Source organism: Diorhabda sublineata, chromosome 2 (assembly GCF_026230105.1).
Source record: "Diorhabda sublineata isolate icDioSubl1.1 chromosome 2, icDioSubl1.1, whole genome shotgun sequence".
Lineage (NCBI taxonomy): Eukaryota > Metazoa > Arthropoda > Insecta > Coleoptera > Chrysomelidae > Diorhabda > Diorhabda sublineata.
Window position 1 is genome coordinate 15710792 of NC_079475.1, and position 12480 is coordinate 15723271.

Consider the following 12480-nt stretch of genomic DNA (forward strand, 5'->3'; position numbering starts at 1 on the left):
ATTGATCAATCGATTCAATCGTTTCCGACGCGAACAATCAATGCATATAGATAAGAACGATTATCGATAGCGATTGTCAATTTAATTGATCATCTGGGGGGCATTGACCGTGGTGACTAACAGCTGCGATACATATTGCTAGTACAATTCTATAGTTTACACATCCAACCTTATAAAATTTAATGAGTAATAGCTTGAATGAAATATCGAAATCAACTTTAATACAAAAATAGTTCATTATCTCTATTGACGAGTTGAACTACAAATTTAAAAATTACTATAATTTATATCGATGGGATGTTCCCTGGAATGAAAAAGATTTCTAATTTAATAACTTGTCATAATCCAATTTTTCTAAATAAATGACTTTTCATATGATTTGGCAACATCAGCTGACTATCAGATGGGATTGTCATTGTTTTGAACAGTCGTCAGCCAATAGAAGTCGAATAAACAATTCCGTTGCATGCTATTCGCAGTCCGCTGCGAGCCAAGGACATTATACTAACAGTAATGTGATGTGGAGTATGAATTGTTGATGTTTATAAAGTGAAATACGGAGTCAAAAAAGTGTTTTTGTTACGTTTTACACCAGTATTAATATGATTTATGCAGGTAGAAACAAATTCGAGGTAAATTTTAAAACATTTTCCCCAAAATTACGTATAAGTCGAGTTTTTTGTCTGACTTTTCATTGTTCATTATGATGTAAAACAGCTGATACCAATCTGAGAAACGTCAATGATGTTTTGAAGAAATTATAAAAGTTCAGTGGCTATTCACAATTATCATATTTAGTTCACTATATAATTAAAGAACCGTTAGCTTTAGTTGTTGTCTATATTTTTATGTTTCTTTGTTCTGTACTAGGAAAACGTACTAATCGAACTGAAAATGTCAGCCGTTTATTGACATCTACGTCTCAATTTCCACATACAAAATTGTTTTGAATAGAACTTTTTGTTAATAAGCTTGTATGAAGAAATTAATTATGTTTCATTTTATGCTCATATCCAGGGAAATTCACTTTTCTGTTATTATCTGTCCAATGCTAATTTTAGTCGGGCCTCTATGTTACTAGGGAATTTAGTATTTTTCTTTATTTATTTTGTTTTTTATACAAACAACAGTGAGTATGATGGTTAGTATTTACTTTAAACCAAAACATTAGAACTTTATCTTTGTTTATGTTTACATTAATTATTTTTGTATGACAAAATGTGCATTTTAAACTTTCTTTGCACCTTAACTAAGATTTGTATTACTATTTTATTGAAAGTTCTTAAAAATATTGGTTTCTTGATTATTAGAATAATTTACCATAACAATATATGATTTATTTTTATTTTATTCTTAAAATGTTTGGAGTTTGTAATTTGTAATTGAGTTTATCAGAATAGGAACTTCCAGAGAAATCATTATGATAGGAGCCCTCAACTGCAGAGTAGGACGAGAAGCCAATAACAATATTGTGGGAGCTTATAGCAAGGAGACTCATAATAACAATGGAGAATGTTTACTAGCCCTATAGGAATAGAATAATAAAAAATTATGGTTTCTACCAACATAGATATATTCACAGATGTACCTGGATACAAAACACTCACCAGAACTTAAATCCTATTGAACACTTTTGGGATGAACTTCGGGATAGAAATCCTGCACCAGCCATGAAATCTGACATCAAAACGGAGCTCTCTTAAGAATGGGAGACCATCAAACATGATTGAGTAAAGAAACTTATCGAATGGCAGTTTTTGCTAGTGCCAATGGGGGGAACACTAAATATTTATAGCTTAATTTCAAATAAATTGTTATTTTGAGGAATTTAAGGGAGTATTCCAATCTAGAAGCCTAAATTTTAGGAATTTTTGAAACTTACGTAAACAAAATTAAAGACATTTTTACTATCCATTTTTTATATATTTATTGATTTTCTAAGGATATAAAAAAATTGTGTAAAAAAAAATTTCAATAAATTACATGCCAGGGGGGCTATAAAAAAAAGGTGCACCCTGGTTGATTCCAGACCTTGTAGTGATCTGGAACAAAAAAATTTGAAAAATTATTCTATCTGTAAAGATGTCACTATTTCATTGACCTTAGCCAAAAAAAATACACAAAATGGCGTCAACATGAAATATCAATTTTTTTGCCCCTTTTTTTTTGATCTTTTTGAATTTTATTTATATATTATTTCCTTGCCAAAAAATAACTGAATAACAACATAGACCACTCATTAGAAAGTTAAGACTAATGAATTTGAGATGCTAAAATAATAAAAAAAAATGGAAGTTACAGAGTTCGGACATAAAACGTGCGACTTGAGTCGATTTTTTTTGCTCATGAGTGTAGTTATGGCAATATTATAGATGATTATTGCAATGGAACAACAAATATTTTGTAAAATTAAAAATTCATCCATTTACAAATGGGTTACAGTCTCAAGAAATAAAAATAAGATTGTCATTTTACAGTGAAAGCTTTTCTATATCAATAGTGAATTGTGAAAGCTTTTCTATATCAATATATTGTATAATTGCTTGGTCCAGAATTTTACGATGACTTGTGTCTATTATTTTCAACAATCTAAGTTATTTCGCTAAGGACGAAGATGACTTATGAAAGGGAGGTCTTGTGACCGTGATTACTACAGAAATTAGTGGAAGAAATTGTCCTAAGTGTGCCTAAAAACAAAAGAAATTACAGCACAGACCGGCATTTCCATAAGGATTTAAATATGACACAAAGGTGGGTGCCTCGACCTCTCAGTGCAAAACCAGCGCCGTGTAGAATGTTGTGAGCGATTTTTAGAGCTTTGTCGCGAGGACCAAGCAGTTGTAACAGGTTATAAAACTTTGGTCATTCACTATGTTCCGACATCCAAAATAGACCCCACGGAGTGGCAATGGAAAAAAGCAAACGTCACGAAAAGCACCAAAGGTGTGATGGCTACAATATTGTAATGATGCTCTTATTTATTTATACGATTTCTTTTCATGGGATTAATTAATAAACACTGTCTCTTACGTTCTTATTTTATTTAAATACCTTTCACTACACTTAACTTATTTATATAAATTCACTTTTCACTATCACTTAACTAATTAAATAATTTATTTAAATTCTTCGATTACTTTCTACTTAGGTCTGTTCACTACGACTATATATTATCAACTAACTAAACTGCGCTTCACTAACTTCTTATATATCCCAAAAGAAATTCTCAAAACTTTTAGAAAATAAAGAAACAAAACAAATAATTAAATAGAAATCAATCAAAAGAAACAATGTAAATAAACCACCTGCTACAATAAAAATTTATATAAAACAAACATTTAACGAACTCCGCTGTTTATAAAAAGTATATCAAAGGTGCCGAATTTTTGAATTCCACTACATCTAGGGCGGAGACGCGTTCGTAACAATATTTTGGGACTAAGAGGGTATCTTTTTGATTGACTAATAAAATACAATTATGAAAGCGGCATATTACTCTGGCTTACTTAGACATTTGCGTCAAGAAATGATCGTAAAAAGGCGTAGCTGAGGTGTGCGTTTACTTCATGACAATGCTCCAATCCACACTACTTCGCTTTCCAAGGTTACTGTTACTGTTACGGAGATTGAACAGCCACCATATAGCTCTGATATTGCACCAACCGACTACTTTTTGTTTGCAAAAGTGAATTACACAGCTACTGCCATCACTAAATCCGCCACCAGAACCTTTGAAAACGCTATTAGCTGGAAACACATCTCAATCAAAGTTGTTTTTGTATAAAATCCGTAAATTTAATTGCTTCTACGTTACGTACTCGAGAGTGGGAAAACCATCGAATTTATTTGTTTATACCTCTCAAGGATCAACCAAAATATTGTACATCCAATGACATTACGATAATTTCAACATCTCTGAAAGCATATTAATACACATACTCACCCGCTATAGTTTGGTTGAATTGTGATAAATATACATATATATGTTTGACGTTAGGTATTGTAATAAGTTTCTGATAAAAATTTTCATCAAAACGTTCTAATTGTTACAGCTAATTTTCAAAAGTTTACGTTTAACACGTGTGACAGGACAACGTCTGTCGGGTCCGCTAGTACTTATTGTAAAACTTTTCTATCATGAAATCCTTCCCATTAAATAAAATAAAATTTTTTAAAATTATTGTCTACAACACATTTGCAATTCGAATAGATTCATATTTTTTGCAATATACAGGTGTTACATATGTACACAATTTATACAAAAACATCTGGGAAACTATTTAACACTTTGTAGTCCGGGAGCCAGCAACAGAAATATACGACCAAGTTCCTCAACTAGTGAACGTAATCTGCGGCTCGGTGGGTGAGATGACATGAGAAAAAAAATTTATTCATGTCCTCCCAACTAAAAATTTGTGAAATTGTGAATATCCCAATATCTCAAGGAATCAAAATAATCAGCTGACTATACTATAGTGTATAATGCGTCAAATGGCGCCTCGAACATAAAAAATATATATTTTCAGTGATTTCCTCTCAAAAACCGTCAGCTGATACTTTGGAAGATTTTTTTTATATATCAGCAGTATATTAACAATCAGTTTACAAATTTTCAGCTGGGAGGAAATGAGTGAATTTATTTTTTTTTTGTCGTGCTTGGTAGGTTACTGCTGCTTATTCCATCTACCGAGCCGCAGCTGACGTTCACTAGGTTTTATTAAATAACTCTCTGGCACCCGGACTATTGATTTCGATTTAGTTTCCTACATTCTCATACAAATACAGGGTAGTCATGAGGCACTTTACATACTTCTACCTGTTAAGTCCATCAGGGAAGATATCATGAGGCTACTAAAAAGTGCCAACTCCTCGTTATTAATTTACAGCTGGACTCGACAGGGTTATATGTAAATTTTTTTCTTTAAAACTCATCTTCATACTATTTGACAGATTTTGAAAATATAGCGATATACTATTTGTTTCACTTAGTCGGAATACCTTCTACTTACAGAAACTGTCAAAATAGCAGTATTACAAGCGGTTTTTTATTGGGAACGTTGCAATGAAACAGCAAAGTGGACTAACTTTAATATATTTTCCGAGCTTTCGAATACTTATGTATTCATCGTCTGGGAAATATTTAAGATTTTCGGTGGTTTTGAAACGTATTAATATTCAAATTGACTTTGATAATGAATTTTGAAATCTATGAATTTCGAATTTTTACAAGAATTAATAAGAGTAAAAGGTTTGTTCTAACCTGCTAATCGGTTGGAACACGTAATCTCTATTGCGCATAATCGTCACCGTACCATGGACGGTTTTTTGATGGGTTGGAGCGAACCTAATCATAGAAATTCCAGGACCGGCTTTGAAACAATCATTTAGGTATTCGCGTTGAATATTCCACCTTATACCAGATTATTTTCAATTGCAATAAGTTATTTTAAAACTACACAAATAACAAATAATAAAATTTATCGAATTAAAATAACAAATAACAAAAAACCGTATCTAATAGCAACAATTTCAAAACAATAACTAAAATTATGTAGTTAATACGTATAAACAGGAACTGAAAAAAATATAATAATTGCAACGAAATAAAAATAATTTAAAGTAGATTGTGGATATGGAAACTAGCAATCTCTACACATTTTTGTTTATGAATTGTTAATTACTGTATAGAATTACGAATAAGGTGCAGTTCGTTTCTAATAGTATTACAAAAAAATCAATTAGTTGTTCATTATTTAAATTCTCTATACTGTACATTAGTTTGTGTAGTAGTTTCAATCATCCCTAAGTGTGGTAATAATCGTGATTGAAATAAAGGGATCTTGAAAGCCTAAAAAATATTAAACTTAGTATGAATTTAAAAAATCAAATAAGCTGTGTAAACACTAGAGATGTGTCGATACCACAATTTTTCGATTCTCGATACCGATACATCGATGTATAATAGCCGTTTGTAAAAAAAATTCTCTTACTACTCGTAGAAACACATTCATAATTTGGCAATTTCGCAAATATTAAAACAAACAATGGTTTAATAAAAACATTTATTCTGAAATTAAATTGGATCAATCCTTAACACATGGTCTACGTTAAGCTCTTTGGTTTTTTGGTTATTGTATCAAAAATCATTATCCAAGTTATTTTAAAAGCAGGATTTTTCTGTACTTTACACCTAATATAGCAAAGACGATATGGAACTACTTTCTCGGCGCAATAAATGTACCGAGGCAGTCTGTTGTTAAACAAAGACAAATATTTTAACAAATGATTTTTCAAAATACGATAATTTCATTTTGATAACAATGTAAACTGGATTAAAAATAATTTTCCGTCCATTTACTGGTATCGGTATCGACTTTTTGGGATCGATTCTCGATACCGATACCAATGTCTAAGAATCGATGGTATCGAGAATCGACTCATCCTTATTAAATACTACAGCCAATTAAAATTTATAGTCAATTTCACATATCACTTATAAATTAATGAAGAGGAGGGGTTGACACTTTTTAGTAGCCTTCCTGAGCGGCTTTACATATGGTAAAACTATGTAAAGCTCCTCATGATTTACCCTCTATAATTATATTCTTCCTTAGGGGCTCTACATGTGGTAGAAGTATGTTAAGTTCCTCATACCTTACCATGTATATCATACATTTGTTTAAGTACTATTGTCTTTTTTGTTTTATTTTCGTTCTTTGTTTCCACTTAGTCGCCCGGCATACCGCCAACAACAGAAGAAATAGCAACATTAGAGGACTCTACTTGGTGGAATAAAAAGCAATTTAGAAAATCAAACAAGAATAGCTCAAATAGTAACAGCTTCGCTATAGACACAGATAAACAGGTGTGTATATAACTTAAATGAGAAATCCAATTAAATTAAGTATTACAAGGGTACGAGAATGGTCCTAGAAATACCTGGCCTGACCTAGAGATGGCGGTAGTTGCTTGTATTAGAAAGTACATAACTTATGTTTCAAGTTTGGAGACGCCACGTTGTTTAATATTTGTTGGCAGCCATCAATGGTGAATGTTTTCAGTGAACTTGTAAACATGTGATACAATACTTTTATTTGTAATGCCTTAGCCCAACCAATATAAAAGCTGAACCAGATTCAACTCTGGGTGAGACTGCTCCTTAGTTATTAACAGTAAAATATTGTGTAGTGAAGTTTAAACAAGGCCGCGAAGACCAGCATCGTAGCTCGACCAAATGAGGTTACGACACTAGAAATGCTGAAAATTTGGATATGCGCTCAATGGAACAAAAACAGCATCGTGAAGATTTTTCCATCGAGTGTTTGGCAGTGTTTCACAGAAATAAGGCCGAATTTTTGCGGGATGAAACGTAGGTCCATCACTTCACACCAGAAACAAAAGAACAATGAAAACAATAGACTGAAAAGGGTTCCAAAGAAGGCACAGACCGTTCCATCTGCATACAAGATCATGGAGTCGGTTTTTTGGGATGCGCCTGGGATCATTTCCCTTGATCTTGAAAAAAGAAAAACTATCAACGGCGAGTGTTATGCGAACTTATTGCAACGTTTAAGCGAAGAAATTGAGCAAAACGGCTGCATTTGGCTGATAAGAAAGTTGTTTCATCAAGAAAATGCACCACCATATGAGTTATTGCAATGGCAAAATTAATGAATTAATGTTTGAATTTCTACCTCATGCAATCTATTGGCAGAATTAGCCCCCTCGGATTATTTTCTGTTCCCAGACTTGAAAAAATGGCTGGGTTGTCAAAGATTTACAAACAATGAAGAGATGATGTCGTCAGTTAATGACTATTTTGAGAAGCTTGACGATTCTTATTGGATATCGAACTTATTGAAAATGGGTAAAGTGCATGGAGCTAAAAGATTACGTTGAAAAATAAATATATTTTTTTTCCAAAATATTTTTGTGTTTTCTTTGTTGGGACAGCTATTTCTGGGACCATCCTCGTAGTTATCCAGTATACCTACAATTGTATGCTGATAACACGGGACTAGACGCTAAATTTGACTTTACAGTAGAAAATTTCGATATATAGGTCGTAATTAGACTTAGTATTTATATCTGAGAGACTCATTGAACTACATTTTTTAAAATCTATGGTTTTAATCATAATTAAAGATAAAACCATTCAACTAAATTTGCTTACTATTTTTATAAAAATCTATCGTAACAAAATAATATAAAAGTCTACGCTTTCACATTTTCTTTTATGTTTATAAGTACTTCTTGTTACTTTTCTTAAGTTTTGATTTACATTTACTCCCATGTATTCACAGTTATCCAGACTATAGGGTAAATGAATATAAGGCAAAAATTGAAGTAAAATAGTAAGAAAAGAAGGTATGCTAAATGGGTAGTTACTAAAGTGATAAGGAGTCCAATTGGATTATGAGATTTATGTGCAAAAACTGCCTTCATTGTGGGAGAAAGAGCATGACCAAATTTGCTTAAATGTAAAAAAATAGTTACCTGGAAATACTCGAACCCGTCAGACATTCACTCTGGTTCTACCTGATAACCAAGAGATATTAATCTGACTTATCGACTGGTTTAGTAGTTTCCTCAAACATCGATCCATCCAGGTCGCTATCGGTGGTAATAAAGGTGTTCTCCAGGGATGGATTTTGTCATCGACTCTCTCCTATACATCAACTATCTACTCTATAAAACTGCAAACCCGCTGACAATAACACACTGGTGTCGTCGTATACCGATCTTAAAAACATTCTGGATAGGGGTAAACGCAATCTGATTGAGTTTAATGCAGCAAAGACCCAGGCTGCTGTTTTTATAAAGAAAGCTGGCACCTCAGCTCAGGATTTGGTTCTTTCTGGACATAAATATCATCATTACCGCAAATTCGCTTGTTGGTTGTTTAGGTTGGGACTATTAGGTCTTGGCACAGTTACGTAGCCGATTTAGTTAAGGCAGCTTTGGAGTCTTTTTTTCACCAATTTAATGTTTTCTGGAGTAGTCACCATCATAAGACCTCCCCCACGTGGGTCATTTTCTAATGATTCTCGTTCATAGTGAAACAATTTTTAATTGAAAATGATGCTCACAAATCACGGTAAACACCCTTCATTATGTTTTTGTTCATATGTTTTGTGTTTTGTCAAAAATTTGAGACATTTTTCATAACAATTTGACTGAGTGGTTGTTAGAGCTCTACTATAATAAAATGGATCGAAGCAGCAAGCTGAAACTTTGTGTAAAGCTTATTGAGACTTGTCACTGACTTAACCTGCGCGAAGTTATCTACGGGTTTCTACCAAGGATGTTTTTTTTACAAAATAAACTGAACTGAACGAAAAATTTTTAATAGAGGAGGTATATAATGACATTATGATAGGTTACATAATTTTAATACCGAAAATTGAAGATTAAGTGGATTAAAAATTTTTAAACATACACATTTTTGTACATATTCCACGACTCTGAAACGAAAACCCGAAAAATAAAAATCTCCTAATTAGAAAACGATTAACCAAAAATTATAATGTAAGTACTTTTAAAAACATCAAAAAAATTCATAAAGTTTACGTTTAAGCGCTGACACGCATCATTCTTTTTGAAATCGAACCTCCAAAATTTTTTCAAATTTTCTTTGACTATTGCGAAGAATACTTACGAGTTCTGGCTATTAAATAACGAGATTGGTTACGTAAAAAGAGTTTTATTATAAAAATTATTTTAAATTCGAATGCTCCCCTTCAATATACGCCCCTCCCTTCGCCACACATCTTTCCATACGTTTTTTCCATTGATCGAAGCAGTGCTGGAAGTCTTCTTTGATGAGGGCCTTTAGGAACTCTGACGTTTTTTGCTTCATCGCTTCCATCGACTCAAATCGGGCTCCTTTCAAAGCAGATCTTTTTCTAACCATTCAAGGAAATCTGAGCAGACCCGTTGACGCAAGAGCTTTTGGCCAGAAGCTAGATTTTTTGACGTAAACTTCGCACAGACTTTTATCATGTGTAGTTCCTCGTGTAAAATTTTTCCAGCCATTTCTTTATCGGCGTTTACAGCCTCGGATGCTCATTCGACGATCGACGCACAATTTGGTTGATTTTGGTCACTGTTTCCGGAATTGAAACAGTCACAGGGCGATCTGGGCGCTTGTCATCTTTAGTGCTCTCTCTGCCATCACTAAAGCGTTTACACCACTTAAAAACACGCGCACGAGATAGAGAATTGTCCCCATAGGCCTCTTGCAACAATTTATAGCACTCAGTCGGAGTTTTTTTTTTCAATTTAACGATAAATTTGAGATTGATACGTTGTGACGGAAACGTGTTTTGGGACGTGCATAGACAAGATATCTAGATACCCAACGCACTACTTGTCTGGGGCGCCCTCTAGGCGCACAGTCTTGTTATTTAATAGCCAGACCTTGTATTAAGCAATCTATTAACAAAAAATTGTAAGAATTTTTTTAAAAGGCCCAAAAAAATTCATGAAGTTTAAATTTAAGCATTGACGCGCATCGTTCGTTTTGAAATACTTATTAAGTATCGTTCACAATAGTCAAAGAAAAAATTTGGGTCTTCGATTTCATAACGAACGATGCGCTTAAGCATAAATTTTATGAATTTTTTTGACTTTATAAAAAGTACTTACATTACATTTTTTTAATATTCGTTTTCTAATAGTTATACAATTTTTCTTATGTTTTTAGTCTTCTGTTCAGAATCGTGAAATATGTAAAAACACAAGTTTAAAAATGTTTTATTCACTTAATCTTCAATTTTCGGTATTAAAATTATGTATTCTATTATAATGTTATTATATATCTCCTCTATTAAAATTTCTTCGCAAAAGTTCAGTTTATTTTGTAGAAAAATTTTCGTGTTAGAAATCTACGGATAACTTCACGCGGGTTCCAAATTAGTAACAATTACGAGGAAAGATTCGCATTCAATTTGCATCGATTGAGTGATGAAAAACTGATCAATATAAAAATTAATTCAATAACATTTATCAATTTTTTTAGTTCAACAAAGTTTTTGTGGAAGATGAAGCTCTCATCAACAAAAAATTACCAAAAGAGTTACTCTTACGAATTTTTTCCTACTTAGATGTTGTGTCGTTGTGTAGATGTGCCCAAGTTTCGAAAGCCTGGAATATATTAGCCTTAGATGGTTCGAATTGGCAAAGAATTGATTTGTTCGACTTTCAAAAGGATGTAGAGGTAAATATGAATAGATCATTGAATAATCGTTTGATTTGATCGTATGATAATATCCGATCTAGCAATTTTCATTCTTTATATAATTTTTACTTATTCCAGAAATGTCAAAAAACTTTCATCAATTTGAAATTGTGCCAATTGAACATAAAATAGATTTTTTCTATTTAAGAAAACTCTTGTCTTTTCAAATATTTCTATTCGATGTAAAAAAATCCTCACTAAACATGAGCTCTATATGTCAACTCTAAGGGGTAGGTTTTTATTTCAGTTTCTCATTTAATTAACCCACCAACGAGTAGTGTGACATATACATCACATCAAACATAACCTAACAATTCGCCACCTCTGTTATTGTGGTTTTACGTGTGTATTCATCCTCATATTTTCTCGTTGCGCATCATCTCCTTCAGTTTTTTGTATGTTCTTCCCCAGAAAAGGTGTAATAACTATTTTTGTTATTAATTACCTATTTTTTTTCTCAACCAAATTTTCTCACTGGCGTTTCTCTCTCAGATAGTTCTAAAAGTAATTAATTACTTCGGACCACCCTGCAAGCAGTATGGCCAGTACCAAACCCTGGAGATGAAAAGATTGTTGGTAAAGCCACAGCCCTTTCGATTCCATTCATAGATCAATTGCCGGATCATATAAAAAAATTACCTATTGACGGACAATTTATTCACTAGGTTGACCCTTCTAAAGCATTTTAATGAAAGGGGGTACTGGAACCATTCTGAAACATAGAATTTCAAAAGACTGTAAGTTAATGTCACTTGAACGAATGAAAGAGGTGGATCAAAGCAAAATTTTCATTGGGAAATGGATGGACAATAGTGTGGTTGCAACTAAGTTGGAATTTCTAGAATCTTTGGTGATATTCATACTGAGTAATTGTGAGTGTTGGTGTAGTAATGGTGTAAACAGTGTATTCAGTAAGGGTGGATGCAGTTGTATCAATTTTTCCCGGAGAATTTCCAGTCAACCTTGTGTAGAGAAAAACCATCAAGCCGCCAATTATCTTCACCTACAGTAAAAGTATGGAAGGCATTGATCGGATGGATCAAGATATTAAAAAGTAACCGAATATAAATCAGAAAAAAGAAATGTTACTGGGCAATTCTGACATGGCTAATAGATCCAGCAATAAATAACGCTTGATAGATTTACAATATCACAAAGAGGAAAATCACTAAATTTGAATTCAGACGAGAAATCTTCATAAAATATCTAACCAGATACTAAACAGTTGTGGAATCTGTGGG

At 32.7% G+C, this 12480-nt stretch overlaps 1 protein-coding gene across 1 annotated transcript in view; it reads left to right on the top strand.

Moving 5' to 3' along the window:
• The first annotated feature begins 426 nt into the window (after positions 1–426).
• Positions 427–12480, top strand: part of LOC130453006 (F-box/LRR-repeat protein 2) — a 29347-nt gene continuing 17293 nt past the window's right edge. Inside the window, exons 1-3 of the mRNA XM_056792578.1 lie at positions 427–632; positions 6731–6865; positions 11021–11218. Coding sequence (XP_056648556.1) covers positions 603–632; positions 6731–6865; positions 11021–11218 — 363 coding nt within the window. The 5' untranslated portion in view covers positions 427–602. The remainder of the gene's footprint in view (positions 633–6730; positions 6866–11020; positions 11219–12480) is intronic.